The 24,857-nt window shown below is 36.4% G+C and overlaps 1 protein-coding gene across 10 annotated transcripts in view; it reads right to left on the reverse strand.

Moving 5' to 3' along the window:
• SPIDR (scaffold protein involved in DNA repair) overlaps positions 1 to 24,857 on the reverse strand; it is a 435,376-nt gene that overhangs the window by 243,232 nt on the left and 167,287 nt on the right. For all 10 annotated transcript variants that reach the window (XM_038583990.1, XM_038583988.1, XM_038583989.1 and 7 more), the window contains one exon: positions 22,909 to 23,122. In XM_038583990.1, the coding sequence (XP_038439918.1) occupies positions 22,909 to 23,122 (214 nt within the window). The remainder of the gene's footprint in view (positions 1 to 22,908; positions 23,123 to 24,857) is intronic.

Genomic DNA, 24,857 nt, shown 5'->3' on the forward strand with positions numbered 1-24,857 from the left:
ACAATTTGAAACATCTAGCTTGGAAATATCTAATAATTTACGAAAAAGGGATGTCATAAATGCAGAAAATATATGTAAATATTAGCCTATTTTAGAATTTATTACCATAAAATACACACAAATTATAAAAAGTTAAAATTTACCAAACTCACACAGATTGTATGTGGTACCACTAGCAATTGAAAAAAATGTAAACAAACATAAAAATGCAGTATTAAATTATATGACAACTTAAAGCAAAAGGAAGTTGAGGATCTAAAGTCAGACAATTTAATGCCAGCAAAGAATGGTTTTGATAATTATAGAAAGAAGTTTGGCTTAAAAAATGTCAAGATAAAAGGAGAAGCAGCTTCCGTTGACCAGGGGGAAGCAGATGAGTTCCCAGGCACCTCTAAGAAAATCATCAAGGAGAAAGGATAGCCGCTTGAACAGGTTTTAATGCAGATGAAAAGTGCCCTATCTAGGGTGGAAAAAAAAAAAATCCCGCAAAGGATATTTATTAGTAAGGAAGAGAACCAGGATTTAAGATGACAGACTAACTCCATGCTCTGTGCAAAGGCAGTCAGGTTTATAATCAGCACTGCCCTTATCCATAAAGCTGCTAACCCTCGATCCTTGGAGGGAAAAGATACACACCAGCTGCCAGTCTTCTGGTTGTATAAGAAGGCCTGAACAATGAGACCTCTCTTCCTGGACTGATTCTATTGATGCTGAAGTCACGAAGTACCTTGCCAGTAACTGACTGCCTTTCCAGTTCTTTTGATACCGGAAAATGGCCCTGGTCACCTGGAATCCCATGACTTCAACAATGAGGAGGCTGAGGTAGTCTACTTATCTACAAAGCATCTCTAATTTAGCCTCCAGACCGTGATGTCAAAAGGTCCGTTAAGTCTCATTACATATGGTACTTCTCCAAGGAAAGGACTGTCAACACCATGGAAGAGAACCTCAAGAGAGACCATCATGAAAGCCTGAAAAGATTATACCACTGAAGATGCCAGCAATGTCTGAGAAAAAGCCATCAAGACTCAAAAAGTACATTCCTGCTGGAGAAAACTGTATTCGGATGTTGTGTATGACTTGACAGGATTTAGGTCAAAGCCAATTAAGGAAATCATGAAAGACACTGTGGATATGGCAAAAAAGGAAATATGTGAAAGGTTTCAAGATATGGATCTTGGAGAAATTAAAGAGTTAACAGACACTGCACCACAGGAATTAACAAAAGACTTGATGGAATAAGCGCTTCCAAACCAGCTCCAGACCACGAGGAAGATACAGAGAAGCAGCAGTGCCTGAAAGCAAACTGACGTTACACAGTCTGGCAGAAGGATTCTGATTACTCAAGACTGTTTTTACACATAGACACTTTTATGATACAGGCGCTGAAACTAAAGCAAAAAGTGGACTGGTATCATACAGAGACATTTTTAGAGAAATTAAAAACCAAAAAAGTCAGATAGATATTAAGATTTATTTCCATAAAGTCACAAAGAGCATGCCTTCCTCCTCTCCTTCCTCCCTTTTACCTCTTTCATGTCCTTTGCCTCTGCAACATCTGAGACAAGATGAAACGCTCCTCTGCCTCGTGCTCCTCAGCCTACTCAGTGTGAAGAGAATGAAGACAAAGACTTTATGATGATCCACTTCTACTTAATGAATAACAAATAACCATCATGCCGTACGGTTAGTTAACTTCAGTGTGGTATATGTGTGCAAGTATCTTGGCATAAAAATCTAGTAACTGTATGAGATATTTTTGTGTCATCATCATCACTGCCTAAATACTCACTGTGTAGAACATCATGTGCAAGACTCACATGGAAGGGGAAAGCCTATCCTTACATAGGCATAAGGCGGGTGATATTTAATATACAATTAATAATGTGTTAATTTTCATACTGTTTCATAACTTTCCTTCCAAAGGATTATATTACTGTACACCATGCCTCCTTCTCTTGTAATTGAAGACTGCAGACAAGCCTATCATCTCATATCAGCCTATCATCAGAGGTGTTTTTTTTTAAATGTTAACAATGTTTCCAATACTATGACGTGACTGTAATATGGTACACCATAAAATTTTTATAAGGATTCACTCATTATTAAATAGGCAAAGCTACATGAAGCAATTGTATCCATGACAATAGGCCTCCATACTCCAATCATAGTGCTCCTTTTTTGTTAGCAATATATGAATCTTTCAACCTATATAATAAATGTGAATTTTTTCCACATGATCTTTTCATTTTTGATGTTTAGTGTTAGTAAAACATATAATATCTACAGTGTTTTGTACCATATAAGACAATACTGATATACGTTCTAACAGGCAGATAATCCATCTTGTAAACAGATGACTTAAACTTATGGTATTGATAAATACAGTAGTATAAGTGTATTTTTCTTCCTTATGATTTTCTTAATAACATTTTCTTTTCTCTAGTTTATTATAAGAATATATAGTAAATAATACATATAATATACAAAATATGTGTTAGTTGACTTTAAGTTATTGGTAAGGCTTTCGGTTAACAGTAGGATATTACAAGTTAAGTTTTGGAGGAGTCAAAAATTATGCAAATCTCCAACTGTGTGGGGGTTGGCACCCCTAGCCCCCTCATTGTTCAAGGGTCAACTATAATTATGTTTCCATAGTATCACAGAGAAACATTAAGTGGAAACAGTCGGGTTCATAATGGATTATTCTATTTATCATTTATCCTCAGTCACCTTGTGAAAAGGCACATACAATATCATTGGCCACATTACAAATAAATATAATGAGACTCAAAGAAATGACCAGAGTTGTAGTGTTGGGCCTTAAACTCTGCAAGTGTAGGCTTAGTACTCTTCCCACCAACGTTCCTTGATGTATCTGTCAAGGACATATCTCTTTCTTCCCACAGGCTGCTCAACCCAGCAACATTCTCCTGGATCCTGGTCACCACTGCGCTGGGCCATCTTATCACTGGTCAGAACACCGCTGTGGTCACATCTACTGTTAGGTCAGATTAACTGCCAACTCTTCATTAAGGCTTCATGACCCTCATGATGAGCCTCAGGATGGAACAGGGTGACAATCCATTACGACAGTGGGATGGGAGGGGAAAGCCCTGTTCAATACTTACACCTAATACTTTTACAAGTATTTTTGCAGAGTTTTGCTTTGTGAGACAGAAAAAAGGTCTTACCATGGGCTTTCCTTTGTGAGTCTTTATGCTTAGGTTTCTTGGTATAGAAAATGGGGTAGAAAAAGAGTAACAAACTTGAAGGGCTATTGTGAATTTAAATAAGATTGAGAAACTGAACATTATACCTGGCATATAATGAATGCTCCTGCAAATGTTAGCAATGATCATGTTTATAGTATTTATAAGCTTAATGATGAATTGTTTGGGACGTCCTTGGAATTCTAGAATCCTGTGAATTCATACATTTAGACTTTACAACAAAGGGATTTACTGACCTTAATTCAATATACCCACTCTTTTTCTTAAATATTTATTTTTTTAAGATTTTTATTTATTTATTCATGAGAGACACAGAGAGAGAGAGAGAGAGAGAGAGAGAGAGAGAGAGAGGCAGAGACCCAGGCAGAAGGAGAAGCAGGCTCCATGCAGGGAGCCGACGTGGGACTCGATCCCAGGTCTCCAGGATCATGCCCCAGGCTGAAGGTGGAGCTGAACCACTGGGCCACCGGGGCTGCCCTCAATATACCCATTCTTAATATTAATATCAAATTAAGCTTTACTAAATTTAAGTAGATTTATATTTTTTTATTTTTTTTTAAGATTTAATTTATTTATTCATGGGAGACACACAGAGAGGCAGAGACACAGGCAGAGGGAGAAGCAGGCTCCTTGAGGGGAGACCAATATGGGACTCGATCCCAGGGCCCTGGGATCCCCAGGAATCATGCCCTGAGCTGAAGGCAGACGCTCAACTGTTGAGCCACCCAGACATTCTGAAACTTTGTACCTATTAAACAGTAGCTATCCATTCCTCTCACTCCTTAGTAATTTCTATTCTACTTTCTATCACTATGAATTTGCCTATTCTATATATTTCATATAAGTTGAATCAAAATTATTGGATTTTTGTGTATGGCTTCTTTCATTAAGCAAATTTTCAAGATTCACCCAAGGTATAGCATATATTAGAATTTCACTCCTTTTTAAATGATGAATATTTAGTTATACATATATTCATTATTTTGTTTATCTATTCATCTGATGCTATGTTGCTAGCACCAGGGAGTTGTTTCCTTCTTTTGGCTGTTGTCAAGATGAGTATTGGTGAACAAGTATCTATTTGAATCCCAGTTTTCAATTCTTTTGGATGTATACTCAGGATTGAAATTGCTGTATCATATATGGTAATTCTGTTTAACTTTTTGAGGTAGAGCCAATTTTCCACAGCAGCTGTGCCTTTTAAAATTCTGACCAGCAGAGCAAAAGAGCTCCGATTTCTACACATCCTCATCAGTATTTACTTCCCATGGTCTCTGATCGTAGCCACCCTGATGGGTGTGACGTGGTATCATACTGTGGATTCACCTGCATTCCCTTAGTGACTAATGATGCTGAACATTATTTCATGCATTTATTAGTTGTTTGTATATCTTCTTAGGAGAAGTATCTATTTAAGTCCCTTGCCCATTTTCAAATTGCAGTGCTTATTTTTTAACAGTGAGTTATAGGAGTTCCTTATAAATCATGGATATTAATCTCTTAACAGATATGATTTGCAAATATTTTCTCATTTTCTGCCAGTTGTCTTTTCACTTTGTTTATACTGTCCTTTCACAAATGTTCTTAGTTTATAATAAAGGTCAATTTATCTAGTTTTTAAAAATTTCCTATGCTTTTGGGATCACTACCAAATCCAATGCTATGAAGATTTTCTCCTGTATTTTCATCTAACAGTTTCATAGTTTTAGCTCCTAACTTTAAGTCTTTAATTGCTAATTTTCGTGTATAGTCCAACTTCCTTCTTTTGCATATAGATATCCAGTTACTCATCACCATTTGTTGAAAACTCTGTCCTTCCCCACTGAGTGGATTTAGTGTCCATGTCAGAAATAATTTGACCATTTATAAGGGTTTATTTTGAGTATCTCTATTCTATCCCATTGTTCCGTATCTCTGTCCTTATGACCATTCAATATGGCTTTAATTACTGTAGCTTTGTATGAAATTTTTATGTAGTTTGTATGAGGAAGTGAGAGTCTTCCAATTTTTCTTTTTCCAAGATTGTTTTGGCTGTTTAGGATTCTTTGATACTCCATATGAATCTCAGGATGGATTTTCTCTGTCCAGAAAAAAATGCTATTGAAATTTTGATAAAGATTGCCCTGATTCTACAGATTTCTTTGGGGGCTATTGTCATTTAACAATATTAAAGCTTCCAATTCATGAACATGAGATGTTTTCCATTTATTCATGTTATGATTCTCAATTTCTTTCAACAAGGTTTTATAACAGACATGTAGTACTATTACTGCTATATGTAGAAGTCTTATATATCCCTGGTCAAATTTATTAAGTATTTCATTCTTCCTGATGCTACTGTAAATGGAATTGTTTTCATTTCCTTTCTCAGGCTGTTCATTGCTAGTGTACAGAAATACAACTGACTTTTGCATGTTGATTTGTACCCTGCAACTTTATTACCTCAAACTGTGTGCATAATTTTGGGGGTTTTCTTGATATAAGATCATGCCATCTGTAAGCAGAGATCATTTTAATTTTTTCCTTTTCAATATGAATGCCTTTACTTCCTTTCTCTTGCCTAACTGGCCTATCTAGAATTTCCACTCTTATGCTGAAAAAGAAAAAGTGTTGAAAGGTGGGCAAACTTATCTTGCTTCTGATCCTACAGGGAAAGCTTTCAGTATGTCACCATTAAGTGTGAGGTTAGGCTGTTGGAATTTTATGAATGTCCCTATATCAGATTGAGGAAGTTCTTTTCTGTTCTGTTTGTAGTCATAAAAGGGTGTCGGATTTTTCTTTTTCAAGTACTTTTTCTGCATCAATTGAAATGATCATATGGTTTTCTCCTATATTCCACTACTGTGGTATAGTTGATTGATTTTCATATGGTAAACAATCCTTGCATTCTGGGAATAAATCCCATTTGGACATGGTGTATAATCATTCCTTTCATATGCTGAATTCAGTTTGCTAATATTTTCTTGAGGATTTTTGCATCAATATTCACAAGGGATACTGGCCCCTAGTTTTTTTGTTTTTTGCTTTTGTATTATCTTTCTCTAGCTTTGGTATCAGAATAATGCTGACCTCATGAAATCAATTAGTAAATGTACCCTCCTCTTAAATGTTTAGGAAGAGTTTGAGAATGATTGCTGTTAAATCTTCTTTAAGTGTTATGAAGAATTCACTGGCCATAGGTCCTCTTTTTTTTTTTAAGATTTTATTTATTTATTCAAGAGAGACATACACACGGGGGGGGGGGGGGGGTGGCGCGGAGACATAGGCAGAGGGAGAAGCAGGCTCCATGCAGGGAGCCCGATGTGGGACTCGATCCTGGGTCCCCAGGATCAGACCCTGTGGGCTAAAGGTGGCGCTAAACCGCTGAGCCACCCAGGCTACCCTATTTTTTAAATCTCCACTCTAATTTTATTATGTCTGCTCTTCTGGAGAGCAGAATTTGGATTTAGTTTGCTCTTTTTTTCTTTTAGTACCTTAAGGTGTACAGATAGGCTTCTTCTTTTTTAAGGTGTATGGTTCACATTTACAAATTTCTAATGACACAGTGTTTTTGCATTGTAAATTTAGGTGTGTATGTTTAAGAATTGCTACATCTTATTGTATTTTTTTATCAATATATATTATCCATTTTTGTCTCAGCCTTTTTAAATTTAAAGTCTATTTGGTCTGATAATAAATTATCTGCTCCAGTTCTCTTTAGTTATTACTGTTTATACAGAATTATAATTTTTTATCCTTTTACTTTCAACCATTTTGTGACCTTATACTTAAATTGCGTCACTTGTAAACAGCATATAGGCATTGTTGTTGTTGTTTTTAAATACAACCTGCCAATCTCTCCTTTTTAATAGTTTTGTTCCATCCATTTGCATTTAATGTGATTACTGATAAAGAAGATTTCTGGCATTTATCTATTGTTTTCTTTATATCATATATGTTTTTTTTTGTTTTTAAGTTCCTTCAATCTTTTTGTATTAAAATATTAATAAATTACATGTCAATGTTAATAATTATGCATTTAATACTTAGTTGATTTTTTTGTAGAGTACCATTTCAATTCCTTTCCTCTTTTCAATTGTATATATTTTTTTGGTTATTTTCTTAACATTTACTTTACCTTGCAAATTACAACTAATATCTTAAACTTATAACAACCTTCTTTGGAAAAGACCAGCTAAGTTTCAATAGTATATGCTTTGTACCTCAATACATCTCCTTCTCTCCCTCTTTATACTGTATTATCACAGATTACATATTTATATACTGTATTCCCATTAATATATATTTATAGTTATTGGTGTATGCATTTTATTAAATAATATAGCAAACATTACAAATAATACCCAAAGTACACTAACACTGGCTTTTATTTTATTTATTTATTTTTTAAGATCTTATTTATTTATTCACGGGAGACACAGAGAGAGAGAGAGAGAGGCAGAGACACAGGCAGAGGGAGAAGCAGGCTCCATGCCGGGAGGGAGCCCGATGCAGGACTTGATCCCGGGTCTCCAGGATCGCGCCCTGGGCTGAAGGCAGCGCTAAACCGCTGAGCCATCAGGGCTGCCCAACCCTGGCTTTTATATTTACTTCTGTAGTTACTTTTACCAGTGTTCATGTTTTATGTAGGTTCAAGTTGCAAACATTTCAACCTGAAGGACTACCTTTAGTATTCCATTTAGGACAGGGCTACTGGTAATGAACACCCTTGGCTTCCTTTTATCTGTAAATATCTTAATTTCTCTCTCATTCTTGAAAGATCATTTTGCAAGATATATTCTTTGTTGAGTTTTTTTCTTCTTCTTCCAGGATATTAAATATGTCGTTCAACTTCTTTCTGTCCCCATTTTTTAATGAGAAATTATCTCAATATTTTTGAGGATCCCTTGTGCATGGCAAGTTCCTTTTCTCTTGTCTCTTGTCTTTGGATTTTAACAATTTCACTGTAGTATGTTTTGGTGTGGATCTCTTTCAATTTATCATTCTGGGAGATTATTTAGTTTCTTGGATATGTATATTTATGCCTTTCTTCGTATTTGGAAGGTATTTGGCCATTACTTCTTCAAATATTTTTTCTCATGTTTTCTTTCTCTCTTTTCTTGCTGGTACTCCTACAATGCCTATGTTCTGTATTTGATGGTGTACTTCATGTCCCTCAGGCACTGCTAATTTTTCTTTATTCTTTTTTTTTTTTCCGGCTCCTCAGGCTATATAAGTTCAATTATCTTATCTTCAAATTCATTGATCTTAAGTTTCATTTGTTCAAATACGCTATTCAAACTAGAAAGTTCAAAACCCTACAGTGAGTTTTAAAATTCAAATTATCATATTTTTCAGCTCTGGAATTTCTCTTTTTTTTAAAAAAAAAATCTTTCTACATCTCTATTGAAATTTTCATTTTGTTCACATGTTATTTTCCTAATTTCCTTTAGTTTCTATCTATGGTTTCCTTTAATTCACTGCATATATTTAAGACAGTTGATTTCACATCTCTAACTAATAATTCCAATGTCTGGGCTTCCTTGGTGGTGGTTTCTACCAAATAATTATTTTTTCCTGTTAATGAGCCATTCTTTCCTGTTTCTTTGTGTATTTTGTAATTTTTGTTGAGAAGTGGACATTTGAGTATTATTTTGTGGTAACTCTGGAAATTTAATTGTCCCATTCTTCAGGGATTGCTAAATCTTGTTGAGGGCTGGATTCATCCCTTTGACTTTTCAATACTATTTTTTCAAAGTATGTGTTCCTTAATATATGTGATATCCGTAATTTCTGTTTCATTATCTCTGTTGTTAGCTAGTGACCTGATAAGGATATCCTTAAATGTTTGGCTCCCAAAAGGGAAAAGTAGACAAGTAGTGGCTCTTTAGGTCTCTTGGAAACCACTTCAGCCTGTGGGGGTTGAAAAAATGTCCACAAGCCTCTGGGCCAGTTCCTTGGTGATCAAAAGCAGCTTTCAACAATCAATACACAACCCTGATATATTGCCCACCACGGCTCCAGCATTCTGCACCAGGATTGTAAGGCTGAGGATGTGGGATGGTAGCTACTACCACTTGAAAGGCTGAAATTCTCCCAAATTTACTCTTTATCAAAGTCTTCCCTGGAGCTACAAATACTCAACTAGATTTAGTTCCTACAAATGCATTAGTTGTTGAAGTAGAAGTATTTCCTACTCCACCATTTTTTAAGACATCACTACCCTTACTTCCTCTCTCGACCCATTTTCTTAGATTAGGAAGAATGTGGTCATTTGTTGCTCACGTTTTGCTTCTATGTTCCCCTCTGTTTTTAGTTTTCTGTACTGTATAACATAATGCACATTTGCATACTAGACTCTGAGAAGTCTGACACTATATTAACCAGTCCATATTTAAGTAGCCGTTCCCAAAGTTATTTAAGTGCAGAACCTTTTGGTTGTATTCCTATGAAGATCCCATGGAAAAGTGTTCTGTGGAGCACCAGCTGATATCTGCTTTTCTTCTTTTCTCAGGAAAGCATAAATGTTTGATTTTGTTCTCTCTTCTAGTTTCTTAGATTTTCTAGATTACTATCACAGTATTCATTTTTTTCCCCTTTTCTCACTGCATTTAGTTTTCTACTTATTTCCTCTCAACATCCTATAATTGTTGTGGGAAAAAAAATGGCCTTTTGGCTATCATAACAGAAAGGCAGTACCACCCAGGAAATAAGCCTTCTATCTTCAACATTGGTTTACCCCTAGCAATAAGTGTCAGCAACATCTTCATTTCAAGGAATCCCAATTGGCAAAAATGAAGGAAGACAAAAGCAGCTGTGAATAAGCCTATGGGTTCTACTTTGGTCCTCTAGCACTTACCAAATGTGGGATACCCTGAAAACCCAGGTCAACTAACAAGAGTTTCTCTTTTGGCACCACAGTGTCTTTTATGTTTAATCAGGGCTCTAGCTATACCAGCTCTAGCTGGTATAAAGAAGGTACTATTGACTGTGCCCCCAAAATCAACCCCAAGACTCCTCATTTTATTACATGGCATCAAAACTCACTTGTTTCCTCAAACCAAAAACTTGGGAGTCTTCCTTGTTTCTTGACCTTCATTCACATAGCACATCAAACCCATCAGCAAATCCTGTTGCCTCTGACTCCAAAATATATCCCCAAATCTGCTATTTACCATCCTAGTCCAAGTCATCATCTTCCTTACACTTCAGCTACTTCCAGAGCTTCCAAGATGCCTTTACTCTAGCTTTCTGCAGTCAGTCTCCACAAACTTAAAGTGTAATAAACCAGATCATATCTCTCCTCTCCTGCACAGAAGGGAGGATTCAATACCAGCTCTTTATAACATTGTACACAGGTTGTCCAGCCTCACTTGCTGCCACTCCTGCTTCAGAATTTCCACTTCATCCACCATGCCTCTGTGGCCTCTTAGGACATTGTTCATTAGGTTTCTTCTACTTCAAATGCCCTCACAGTCCCTTCCCTTGTTCTTTTCAACTTACCCTTCATAGCTTGGACAGGGGATCACCAACTCCAGGAAGCTAATCTTGACACTCAGTTTGTGCTCTCCCCAGTGTGTCTATGTGTGTGCGCACGCGCGCGCGCACACACACACACACACACACACAACTCTACTGACCTACCTGTCAGTTGTACTGCCCTCCTTCTTCACTGTCCTCATATCGCACATACAGAGCTCTATTTGTATACATCCTACAGTCCTTTATAACTTGTTTATATTACTTTCCTCTTCCACTACACTGTGGGTTCCTTAAGGGTAGAGATTGTTTGTGATTTTGAATACTGTATCCCCATTATCTAGCACAAGGACTATCATAGCATATGTAACATTCAATAAATGCTTAATGAGTGTACAAATAAATGAAATATACTGATACATCCTCTCATTCAAGTAGAGGGCATGAGAAGACTGACAATGTCTTGATGATTATTTAATACTCAACACTGATCATATAGTTATTGAATAATAGTCTACTGTATGCCTAGCATTATTCTAATCATTGGAAATACAGTAGGAAGAAAGACTGATTAAAAGTTTTAGCTAATGCAGTAAGACAGAAACAGGTAAAGAAGCTTAAGTGTCAGGAAGAAAACCACAAAATTATCATCAAAAGTTATATAACCCTAAACAGAAATGTCTTATTACATAAAACAGGCATACAAATAGATAAGTCTGTAGGACCCCAACGAATATGAGTAAAAGTTGAGAAAACGAATTCTCAAAAAAAAAAAAAAAATCTGTCAAGTAAATAAGAAAAAGTATTCACTGTGACTAGCAGCAGGTACTCTACTATGAGGTTTACAGATAACTATATCAAGAAATTACAGCAGTGACAGTAACAACAAAATGTTTACCTTTAACCAACTAAAACAGTTCCTAACAACTACTCTGAAAAGCAACCTGAAATATGTACTAAATTATATAGCTGTCCACGTGTATGTCTATTACAGAGTTATTTATGTTAGAAAAAAATATTTACTGCAGACTGATAATATGGAAAAGAATAAAGAAAAATTTATGTAGTGTAGATACACTACACTATCAAAATGTGTAGTCATTAAAAATGTTGAGTGTAGAGGTACCTGGGTGGCTCAGTGAGTTAAGAGTCTGCCTTCAGCTCAGGTCATGATCTCAGGGTCCTGGGATCTACCCCCACACTGGGTTCCCTGCTCAGCAGGAAGCCTGCTTCTCCCTCTCCCTCTGCTGGTCTCCCTTGTTTGAGTGCTCTCTCTCTCTCAAATAAATAATTAAAAATCTTTTTTAAAATGTTGTGTGTTTATTGATGTGACTATGGAAAAACTGGCAGCAGTGAGAATATTTATAACCTTGACAGGTTACTATGGTAACAATATATTGAAAAGCTCAAAACCTACCATCTTCTCTAAGCAAGAATTTCTTTTCTCTTTTTTTAGAGTAAGTTCCATACCCAACATGGGACTTGAACGCATGAGCCCAAGATCAAAAGTCACATGCTCTACCAACTGACCCAGCCAGGAGCCCCTCTAAGCAAGAATTTCTACTTTTAGCAATATCCTTATACCATTAGATGAGAGTATAAGCACTTTCATTCAGGTACTGTTTCAAACAGCCCACAATGGGAAACAATCTTAAAAATTCAATATAAGAGACTTTAAATTATGATCTATCCATATAGTGAAATACTAAATACAAAAAGATGATGATACTCATGATAGATAGATACTCATGATAATGGGGAAAGTCAGATTTCATTCCTTCTCTGGGATTAGGATATATAATCTAAGGGGGAAAATTATCTGTCACACAATGTACTAACAAATATTTTTGAATGAATAAGTGAATGAGCAGGAAAGGTAGAGGGTATCCTGGCTGTCCCTTGATACACTATCACATACTCATCTTTTTTCTGATGTTCATCCTGGCTTTAGATTTGGTAGTAAGTCACATTCAATAGCCAGATAGTTCTATCTCCCTCTTTCTACAACTAGAATCACATTACATCTTAAAGGAATTCAATAAGAATTTATTGGGTAATACTTAAAGAAGGCTTTAAACTCCTTTGGGTATGTAGCCATTTTACAACTAAACCCACATTTATTACTAATGGACAAATGGAAGTGTCTGAAGTCTATTGATTGTTTTTAAAACTGTTTCCATGTTGAAAGCCAGTTTGATTGAACACAAAAGGCTTTTATAGTGGGAAAAGAGCAGATAGCCTACAAGGAAAAAATATTTAAAGGGGAAACTTGTCAAGTTTCCATTAAAAAAAAATAGGGCAATCATTTTTATTATTTTGGCTTTTGTCTTTTTTCTTAAATTATCTTTTTTTTTTTTTTTTTTTGAGAGCAGGCATGTGTACCATCAGGGAAGAGCAGAGGGAGAGGGACAAAGAGAATCCTAAGGCAGACTTCATACCCAGTGCAGAGCCCAACACGGGGCTCAATCCCATGACCCTGAGATCATGATCTAAGGTGAAATCAGGAGTTGGATGCTTAACTGACTGAGCCACCCAGGTGTCCTTAACAATGAGCTAATTTTAAGTGACATCTAGACTAACTTTAGCTAGTATCTGGATAACAAATAATGCAGAAACTTCCAAACTATTAAGACAGATGGCCTAAATCACTGATACCAGCATACTGATAAACTCTTCTTTCGAAACACTTCCCACCCATCCATCTTCCTGAAGCACCTAAAAATTATTATTATGCTTCTTTCTTTAAATTAAAAAGGTATCTTTTTGAGAGAAATCTGTTTTCTGAGAGAAAACAAGACATAATACAATTTAGGAAGCTATTTAGAAGTTTGTCAAATTCTCTGAGAGATATGGGAACAGGAAAAAAAAAAAAAAAAAAAAAAGGCAGCTGCTTCAGTAAGACCCAGACCTAAAAACATTCCAAAGTCAAATGATAATAACTCATCCACTTATAAGGTTGAAGGAGCCAGCGGAATTTGGAATTTTTTTGTAAAGATAAATCTTTGCAGAGAACCTTGATCTAAATTTACTTCTCATGAATTCAAAAGTGTCTCACATTCAATACCTCTAAAGTATCTTTTCTAAAGAACATTCACACTAAGACATTATTTTTTTTTACTTAAAAAATGCATCATTTAATAAATGTTTTTTAAGGGGCGGGGGGAAGGGGCAGAGGGAGAGAGAGAGAATCTTAAGCAGGCTCTGAGATAATGACCTGAGCTGAAATCAAGAGTCAGTTGCTTAACCAACTGAGCCATTCATGTGCCCTAGAATGTATTTTAAAATATACAGATGCCCACAAAAATATTAGAAGTTGAAGAGGGAGGTGATTAAAAACAAAGACTACCAAACTGCCCTTTACCCCACAGATGAACTTAGACTCTACTGAAAACAAGACCTAAAATACACAAAGGGGCAAAACTAGGGTGAGAAAGGAAAAGATGCTTAATAAGGACAGATTTCTGAAGGAAGACAGATCTAGGTAATGGATTAGAACCCTGGTGTGCTGATACATGCTGCCATGGACTCCATCAGCATAAGGAAGGGAGGAGTATCCTACCAGAGTCTTACCCAGAGACTGCTTTTTAGTCCTGTTCCATGAATTCACAAATTTAACATGCTGCCAAAAAATGGTGCTGGGACTCCTGAGTAGTCATTTGGGGGGAAGAATGCAATTCCTATTTTATCTAATTATATAAATATAAATTCCAATAGTCAAAGATTAAACGTAAAATTTTGTTCCAAACACCATTTGTTGAAGATATTGTCTTTTTTCCATTGGATATTCTTTCCTGCTTTGTCTAGGTACTTATCCAAAGGATGCAAAAATGGTGATTCAAAAGGGTGCATGCACCCCAATGTTTATAGCAGCAATGCCACAATAGCAAAAATATGGAAAGAGCCCAGATTCATCAACAGATGAATGGAAAAAGAGAATGTAGTATATATACATACAATGGAGTATTACTCAGCCATCAAAAAGAATGAAATCTTGCCATTTGCAATGACATGGATGGAACTAGAGGGTATTACGCTAACCGAAATAAGTCAGAGAAAGACAAATACCATATGATTTCACTCATATGTGGAATTTAAGAAACAAAATTAATGAACATAGGGGAAGGGAAGGAAAATTAAAATAAGATAAAAATAGAGAGGGGCACACACTGAAAGAGATTCTAACTATAGGAAACCAACTGAGGGCTGCTGGAGGAGTGGTGGGTGAGAGATGGAGTAATTGGGTGATGGGCATTAAGAAGGACTTGATGGAATGAGCACTGGGTGTTATATGCAACTGACGAATCAGGAAATTTTACTCAAAATTAATAATACACTATTTGTTAAGTATTGTTAATTTAAACAAAAGAAATAAAAAAATGAAAAAATTTTAAAGTAATTAATCCATAAAAGTATAAGAATAAAACAGAATAAATTTTTAATCTCACAACAAGGGATCCCTGGGTGGCGCAGTGGTTTATCGCCTGCCTTTGGCCCAGGGCGCGATCCTGGAGACCCGGGATCGAATCCCACGTCAGGCTCCCGGTGCATGGAGCCTGCTTCTCCCTCTGCCTGCGTCTCTGCCTCTCTCTCTCTCTGTGACTATCATAAATAAATAAAAATTAAAAAAAAAATTAAAAAAAAAATAATCTCACAACAAAAAAGATCTTAACTTCTTTATCATCTATCATATAAAATATAGATACTACAAAAGATAGATAAATTTAGTCATGGAGGGACACCTGGGTGGTTCAGCGGTTTGAGGGTGCCAAGCGCCCTCAGCCTTCAGCTTAGGGCGTGATCTCAGAGTCCCAGGATCCAGTCCCACAATGGGCTTCCTGCATGGAGCCCGCTTCTCCCTCTGCCTGTGTCTCTGCTTCTCTCTTTCTCTCATGAATAAATACAATATTAAAAAAAAATTTAGTCACAGACTAAATTTAAGAAACAGAAAAAGACTACCCCGCTTTTCAAAAACAAAAATTCCCCCTAACCCCTAAAAAATGATGAAAGACTAACAAGAAACTGGGAGAAAACTCATTGTAACGTATATGATTGACAAGGAACTGTATTTATTATTTCTAAAGAGTTGATAGAAATCACTAAGATAGAGATGAATAATCCAAGAGAAGACAAGTAAAAAGTCATTAATAGGCATTTCATAAAAAATAAAATATAAATGGTTCTTAAACACAGGGACTGAAGCCTAAGCCCATATCACAGTAAAAGAAATGCAAATTAAAATTACAAATTCCATTTTTTAAATTGGTGATCAATACAGTAGGTTAGTAAAAGGTAAATAGGCACTTTATGCACTGTTATTAGAAATGCAAAATGGTGCCACTTAATAATGTTTACTCTAAAATTAAAGAGGTATATATTCTCTGATCCAGCAATAATACTTAGAGAAATTCATCTTACAGCTCTTCTTCACACATGTAGAAAATGATGTAGTCCTGTTTGTAGTAGCCAAAGAGGAGGAGCAACCTATATGTTCATCCGAAGAGTCTGACTGAATAATAATGGTATCTTTAAATTAGAAATCAGTGCAAAAAGAATGTAGCAACTATTTATATACTAGTATGTTGTTACTGAATAATCTCCAAGACACATTTTTACAATAGAAGCATGGTACAAGAGTATTGTTGGATACCATTTTTGCAAAAAAAGAATAATGGCAGGAAATACATAAGTTAGTTTATATTATACATGCATGTTATATAGTGAGTGTGTCACACACACACAATCTCTGAATGGTATGTAAGAAACTGGCATTGATGGCTTCTTTAGGGATGAGAACTGAGTGGCTAGGGAGAGCAAGTATGGGAAGAAGACTCTTAGTTCACTGTATATCCTTCGATACCTTTTGAAATCTGTTATATGTTTTAAATACCAATTAAATATTTTTTAAATGGAAGGGGAAAACCCATACTAAAGGTATGGAGAGTTAGAGGCACTATGATGTTATAGGGACCTACATAATGATTCTGAGTTCAACTTTATCCACTTATTTAAGGAAAAGATAAATCAACATGATATATCACATCAACAAGAGAAAGCATAAAAACCATATGATCATTTCAATAGATGCAGAAAAAGCATTTGACAGAGTAAACACCCATTAATGATAAAACCTTCAACAAGGTAGTGTTAGAGGAAGCATATCTCAACATAATAAAGGCCATCTATGAAAAATCCAGAGCTAACATCCTACTCAATGGTGAAAAACTGAAAGCTTTTCCCCTGAAGTCAGGAACAAGAAAAAGATGTCCTCTCATCACTTTTATTCACCATAGTCCTAGACACAGTAATCAATAACAAAAGAAATAAAAGGCATCCAAATTGGTAAAGAAGTAAAACATTCACTACTTGTAGATGGCATGGTATTACTTTTGGAAAACCCTAAAGACTCCACCAAAAAACTATTAGAACTGATAAGTAAATTCAGTAAGCTTCAGGATACAAAATCAACATACAGAAATCTGTTGAACTTCTATACACTAATATTAAAGTAGCAAAAAAGTACTTATGGAAACAATCCCATTTACAATTGTACCAAAAGAATAAAATATGTAGGAATAAACTTCACCAAAGAGGTGAAAGACCTGTACTCTGAAAACTGTAAAACATTGATGAAATAAACAACATGACACAAAGAAATGAAAAAACATTCCATGCTCATGGATTGGGAGAACAAATACTGTTAAAATGTTGATACTACCAAAGCAATCTACAGACGTAATGCAATCTCTATCAAAATACCAACAGCATTTTGCATGGAAATAGAACAAATAATCCTAAAATGTATATGGAACCACAAATGAACTTGAATAGCCACAAAAGACCTTGAATAGACCTTTAAAAAAAGAACAAAACTGGTATCATAATTCCAGATTTCAAGATATACTATGAAACTATTATAAATCAAAATAGTATGGTACTGGCACAAAAGTAGATACACAGATCAATAAAACAAAATAGAGCTCCTGGAAATAAACCCATGATTATATGGTTAATTAATCTATAACAAAGGACACAAGAATATGTACTGGGAAAAAGATCGTCTCTTCAACAAATAGTGTTGGAAAAACTGAACAGCAACATGCAAAAGAATGAAACTGAACCACCTTCTTGCACCATGCATAAAAATAAACTCAAAATGGATTAAAGAACTAAATATGAGACTAGAAGCCATAAACATCCTAGAAGAGAGCACAGGCAGTAATTTCTTTGACATTAGCTATAGCAACATTTTTCTAGCTATGTCTTCTGAAGCAAAAGAAACAAAAGCAAAATAAAACATAAGGACAAATCAAATTAAAAAGGTTCTAAAGAATTAAAAAATAAGCGATGCCTGGGTGGCTCAGTGGCTGACTGTCTGTGTTTGACTCGGGTCATGATCCCGGAGTCCCAGGATCAAGTCCTAACATTGGGTTCCCCGCAGGGAGCCTGCTTCTCCCGTTGGCTGTGTTTCTACCTCTTTCTCTGTATCTCTCATGAATAAATAAAATTAAAATCCTTAAAAAAAAGAAGAAGAAATTAAAAAATAAGCTTCTGCACAGTGAGGGAAACAACAAAACAAAAAGACAATTTATTGAATGGAAAAAGATATTTGCAAATGACATATCCAATCAAGGGTTAGTATCCAAAATACATAAAGAACTTATTTAACTCAACACTAAAAAAATAATAATCCAACTAAAAATGGGCAGAAGACATGAACACTTTTTCAAAGAAGACATACAGATGGCCAACCAACAGATGAAAAGATGCTTGACATCACTAATCATCAGAGAAATGCAAATCATCTCATCTGTCAGAATAGCTAAAATAAAAAACACAAGAAACAACAGGTGTTGGCGAGGATGTGTGCACTGCTGGTGGAAATACAAAGTGGTGTGACCACTGTGAAAAACAGTATGGAGATTCTTAAAAACAGGGGGCTCCCTGGGTGGCTCAGTGGTTTAGCACCGGCCTTCAGCCCAGGATGTGATCCTGGAGACCCGGGATCGAGTCTCACATTGGGCTCTTGCATGGAGTCCGCTTCTCCCTCTACCTGTGTCTCTGCCTCTCTCTCTCTCTCTCTCTCTGTCTCTCATGAATAAATAAAATAAAATCTTTAAAAAAAATTAAAAACAGAATTACCATATGACCCAGTAATTCCACTACTGGGTATTACCCCCAAAATACAAAAACAATAATTGAAAAAGCCATATGCACCCCTTTGTTTATTGCAACATTATTTACAATAGCCAAAATATGGAAGCAATCTGTGTCCATTGGTAGATGAATAAAGAAGATGTGGTGTGTGTATATATGTACACGTATAATTCAGTCATCAAAAAGAAGGAAATCAAATGTAGAATTTAAGAAAAGAAACAAGCAAACAAAGAAAAAAAGAGACAAAAAAACGGACTCAACTATAGAGAACAAACTGGTGGTTACCAGAGGGGAGGTTGTTACAGTTATGGGTGAAACAGGTGGATAGGATTAAGAGTTCTCTTATTGTAGTGAGCACTCAGTAATGGACAGAATTGCTGAATCACTATATCATATACCTGAAACTAATGTAACACTATATGTTAATTATACTGGAATTAAAATAAATAAAATTTTAAATATATATATAAATAAAATGAAGAAAACCTGTAGGGGCAAAAGCCTGGATCCAGAGCCCACCAATGTTTCTTTTCTTTTTTTTTTTTTAAGATTTTTTATTTTTTATTTTTTTTATTTTGTTTTTTTTTTTTAATTTATTTTTTATTGGTGTTCAATTTACTAACATACAGAATAACCCCCAGTGCCCGTCACCCATTCACTCCCACCCCCTGCCCTCCTCCCCTTCTACCACCCCTAGTTCGTTTCCCAGAGTTAGCAGTCTTTACGTTCTGTCTCCCTTTCTGATATTTCCCACACATTTCTTCTCCCTTCCCTTATATTCCCTTTCACTATTATTTATATTCCCCAAATGAATGAGAACATATAATGTTTGTCCTTCTCCAACTGACTTACTTCACTCAGCATAATACCCTCCAGTTCCATCCACGTTGAAGCAAATCCCACCAATGTTTCTAAATGTATCTCCAAATATAAACATGCTAGAGTCTTCAGTGTCTCACTGTAAAAATTCAGCATCACTTGAATATACATTTTTTGTTGAAATAATAATAAATGAAAACATAAATTGTTGTATACTGATAAAGATAAAACTAGGACACACTGCAAAAATCTAATACTGTCAATATCACTGAATTTTACTATAAGCTTCCAGAAAGACTTCCAATAAAACAGCAGAAAGAATACAAATTACAAGAACAAGACCGTTAGGAGGAGCACTGTCAGGATAGGCAGGAAATTGCTCACTCATTCCATAGCAATATTCTAAACTAAAATACTTTAATATACCTGATTGTGAAAAACAAAGTAGGAAAGTACAATAAATGATTTGGAAGGAGGTAGTTTCCAATTTTAGATATGGGACCCAAGGAAGGACTTTTGAGAAGGTGACATCTGAGTAAACACCCAGAGAAGGCTAAGAAAAGTGCAACCATGCAGACATGGTGAGGTGTAGGATACAATACCGCAGCACAGGCAGTGGCAAGAACCCAGGCCCCAAGGGGAAAGTGGCCTGGAACCTGAGGATCAGAGTGGAGCTAGGGTGGCCAAGATGGATCTAGGGAAGGAGAAAGGTGTGGGAGATAAGAACCCAGAGCTCAGGAGGGGTTTGTGTATGAAGTGAACAGATACTGGGGCACATGGAGCCCAAAAGCGGTATGACAACTTCTAAATTCATAGCTTTGCTTCTTCAGTCATCTTGGAAGAGACAAGAGAGCAAGGAAAAAAGCAAGGAGATGATTTAAGAAACTACTGTAACAATCCAGAAGACAGATAATGATTGCCTGGAAATTTGCTGACAGAGAGGTGGCAAGAGTGCTGGAACCTATGTGCATTTGGAAGTGGAGCCAACAGGAGGTTCCCACAGGCAGAAGGGAGATGATGAGAAAGAGTTGTTGAGGACATGTATAGAACTGCAAGAAGGTGGTTTCCACTTCCGGAGATGGGGAAGAGTGGAGAAAACGAGGGAGGATCAGGAACTTGATCCTGCCATGCTCTCAGCACCCACACAGAGCCATGGCTGAGGCAGTAAGAAATGGTGCTCTGGTGATGGAGAGTTTGTGAAGTGATCAGTGTACAGCTGACATTTAAAGCTACAAGATGAAGTGAAAGCACCAGGGGGGTGAGGTGGACAGGATAGAGAAGCATTTTGTACTGGCCCAGCAGCACTTTAGCAGTGAGAAGCCAGAAAGGCATGAGGAGGAACACAGAGGAGGCAGGAAAACAAAGTAGGAGTGAGCACTGCCCTGCAGGGAGACATGATGGCCACACAAGTGACCATGGGAGAAGCAGTGTGGGGGTCACTGCCAACGCCACAGGTCTGGGAGTGCTAGGCTGGAAGCCTGAACAAACAGGCTCAGTAGTGAATGGGGAGGCAACATGGCCATTGTGGGAAGAAGAAGTACAGTCAAGACAAATTAAAAAAACATTTTTAACATGGTAGAAAAATAATGGCATGATTTTAGGATGATGAAAAGTTTCAGAACAAATTAATGGCATTGTATTGTTCTTTTTTAAGATTTTACTTATTTGAGAGAGAAAGAGCCAAAGCACAAGCCACGCGGGAGAGGCGGAGGGAGACGCCGACTTCCTTCCCACTGAGCAGGGAGCCCGATCGTGGGCTTGATCCCAGGACCTGAGCCCAAGGCAGACACTTAACTGACTGAGCACCCAGGTGCTCCACTGGCACTGTATTCTTGAGTGAGCTACACAGACAGACGGTTGGTCATTACAACATTATTCATAATATCCTCAAACTGAAGATGCCTAACTAACAGATGGATTAATTGCATAAATTAATACAATGGAATTCTTTATAGCAATAAAAATGAACAAACTGCTAAAATGTAACAAAAGTGATGAATCTCACAAGTATAAAATTAAGTGAGAAGAGTCAGGCAAAAGAGAATACATAGCGTATGATTACTGTATGGTTCTATTTATATGAAATTCTCAAACACTGTATCGTAAGTCAGGATCATAGTCACTGGTGTGGAAGGGAGAGGAAGTAAACGAGAAAGGGTTTCGGGTGGCCTCAGGTATGCACTGCATTCTATTTCTTTGATTGTATGGAAATTACCTAGTCCCTTTGTAATTATTTGTAGAAATATATACTTAAAATTTTATGTATGATCCTGTATATATCTTATACTAGTCAATAAAAGATATATTTAAAAAAATAAAATAAAATGCAGGTTACCCTATGATATCTGTAGCCTATCAGTGGAAGAATTTAAGTAAAGAGTGAGAATTACTCACTGTGGACACAGCAAAAAAAGATTCCTTCTTTGGGAGGGATGTTTAACTTCTAAAACCTGTAAGTCAACTTCAAAACTAAGAATTTGACAGATGAATGAAACTTCTAAAAATCTGCCAACAACATCAACAATTAGTGCTTAATATAAGGCAGCTCAAACATTCCCTCAAAAATAGTAAGATTCTTCTTTTTGTAGTAAAAAAATAACATCTTATGGAGAAGAAAGCAAACATACATCCTTAAAAATAATTTCTGATCCATTAATGACCATTTGTGCTCCTAAAGATCAAACTTCCCTATGTCTTACTTTATGCTTTTCATCCTTCTCTAAGTAATTCACAAAGAAATATTATGTGCATTATCATTTTGTCACATAATGCCTCTACCAAAATTTTATTTCTAAGAAAGAAAAAAACAAAAACAGCCAGATTTATAACATGTCACTTAGGAATTTTTTTTTTTTAAAGATTTTATCTATTTATCCACAAGAGACACAGAGAGAGAGGCAGAGACACAGGCAGGGGGAGAAGCTCCCTGTGGGGAGCCTGATGAGGGACCTGAGCCAAAGGCAGAAGCTTAACCACTGAGCCACCCAGGAATCCCTAGACAGGAATCTTGATATGGTTGTTTCATCCTCACCCCTCTACCCTCAAATTATAAAAAATTTCCTGCCAAAAGCAAAAACAAGCATTCAAATGCAGTTTGGTGCTTCTGTTACATAAATCTATGTCAAATCTTGGCTTCCTTCTCCTGGCATTTCTCCATAATAAAGTGACAAAAATGTTCATCATAAGAATATTTTTGAGACAAACTCACAGTTAGTGGCTGCTGGAATCAGTTCTTTGTACTCACCAGGGAGGGTAGATAAGGATGATGTCTTGGGGATGTCCCTTGAGGTGGTGAGCAGTTTCCTTGGTGAACAGAACCTTTAGGATAGTCCTGGGGGCCTCACCTTGAGAAGAGCTGTTGGCCTGCAGCCCTGCTAAATGCTCACACATGGCAACTTGGATGGCGCATTCCTCATGCAGCTCCAGAATTTTTACAAGTAACACACCAGATCTTCTACCTATAAGGTAAAGGGGAGAAAAAGCAAAATGAAGTATAATAAACATATGGTCCATCTGTGAAAAAAAAAAAAAAGCTATTAAGATAGCTTTATCACCTTGAGAAAATGGACTGTGTACTTTTGCAAGGTAAAGTATGGACTCTAACACATTCACTGTAACATCTTTTTAATTAAGATAATGAGTGTCGCATTTTAAACAACATAAAAAGCAGTCTTTCATCATAAAGAAATAGTCTTACATATACAAACTCAGACCCATCATTTCACAGAGCATGTTTTTATACCAAAACTTTAACTCCTCTGATAACCACAACAAAGGGAGTATAACCACTTATTAATCCTTCTTTCTTATATGCTCCCTCCACCTCATTACCTGCTTTGATTCCCTACTTTAGAAATGATACAGGAGACTTGCTGGTTGCAACTGTTCTAATGATCATAAAGGTTAAGGGTAAGGATTCTTGAAGAATGCTGAATATTAGGGCTCGATATTTAAATAGGTGCAATTTAATCTGAGTTGGCTCTCTGATTAAGTTGGTCAAATTAGATAGCATTTCAACACCTCAATTTTCTCATGTATAAAATGGGGATCATGTCACCTGCCTCAAAGAACATTTTTAAGAATGAAATGAGAGAAATGAGGTTGACAGTGTGTGTAACCTAAAACCTTGACGTGTCCCAGAAACTGTGCCAAGCACCAGGAGACCTAAATAAGGATGCATACCTCAGTACTGTTAATAAGAGCAGAAAACTGGACCCAGCACAAATCTGTAGAAGGGTAAACCATGCTGTGTGCACACAACAGAACACTATGCAGTTAGCAACGGTGGGCGTGGGCCGGGTCTATATGTATCAGCATGGAGAGAACTCAGAAACAAGAGGGGATAAACAAGATAGGAGAGTAGGATACCCATAACGTTATTTTTTAACACAGAAAACAATAAAATATTGTTGCAGATATATATATGTAGCACAAGTATATAAATATGACTAGCAGGATACACAGAAACACATCCCAAAGGATAGAGAGAGGAACATGACTCAGGATTTCACACTTAATGTGTCACATTGTTTCTATTATAAAAATATGTGAATCAAAAAAAGACAAAAAATTAAAATGTTATTAATTCCAGGAGATGAGTACACTTAGGTTTTTCTATTACTTTGTTTCTTAATTTAAAAAAAATGAAATAACAAAAACTAAGTGTCTCCTATGGTACCCTGCTAAAAACATAATGGACACTGACACAAGTTTCTCTACCACTTTAGCCAACTGGTTAATAGTGAATAACAAAAATTAATATTTAGATAGCACCAAAGTTTTAGTTATATAATTTAATTGCATTTCCACTTCTTTCTCCCCTTCACTTTCTCTTCATTTTCCACTCACCCCTAATTTTCCATTCCTTCCTTTTTCTAAGTGCCAACAGCATGTGTTCACATATTAAGCAAGGCCACACCACTGAGCACCATGTTGAACTGCTGTTTCCTAAGGTATGTACCTATCTTGCTACTATTTCTTAAGGTAGGGAAGGAAACAGAATGGGGGAAGGATATGAATAAGCATGTCAGGCTGGTGGTACTAGTCACTGCGCGGGGGTGGGGTGGGTGGAGGAATGAAAACAAGTACCACAGAAAGGCACTACTAACTAGGAGGTAGGCACAGAGTCTCTTCTGCACAACAGCTGTTACTTTAATAAAGTGGTTCATCCTCAGGTGGTGAACAGGAGAAGTC

This window comes from Canis lupus, chromosome 35, assembly GCF_011100685.1.
Source record: "Canis lupus familiaris isolate Mischka breed German Shepherd chromosome 35, alternate assembly UU_Cfam_GSD_1.0, whole genome shotgun sequence".
In the NCBI taxonomy this organism is placed as follows: Eukaryota; Metazoa; Chordata; class Mammalia; order Carnivora; family Canidae; genus Canis; species Canis lupus.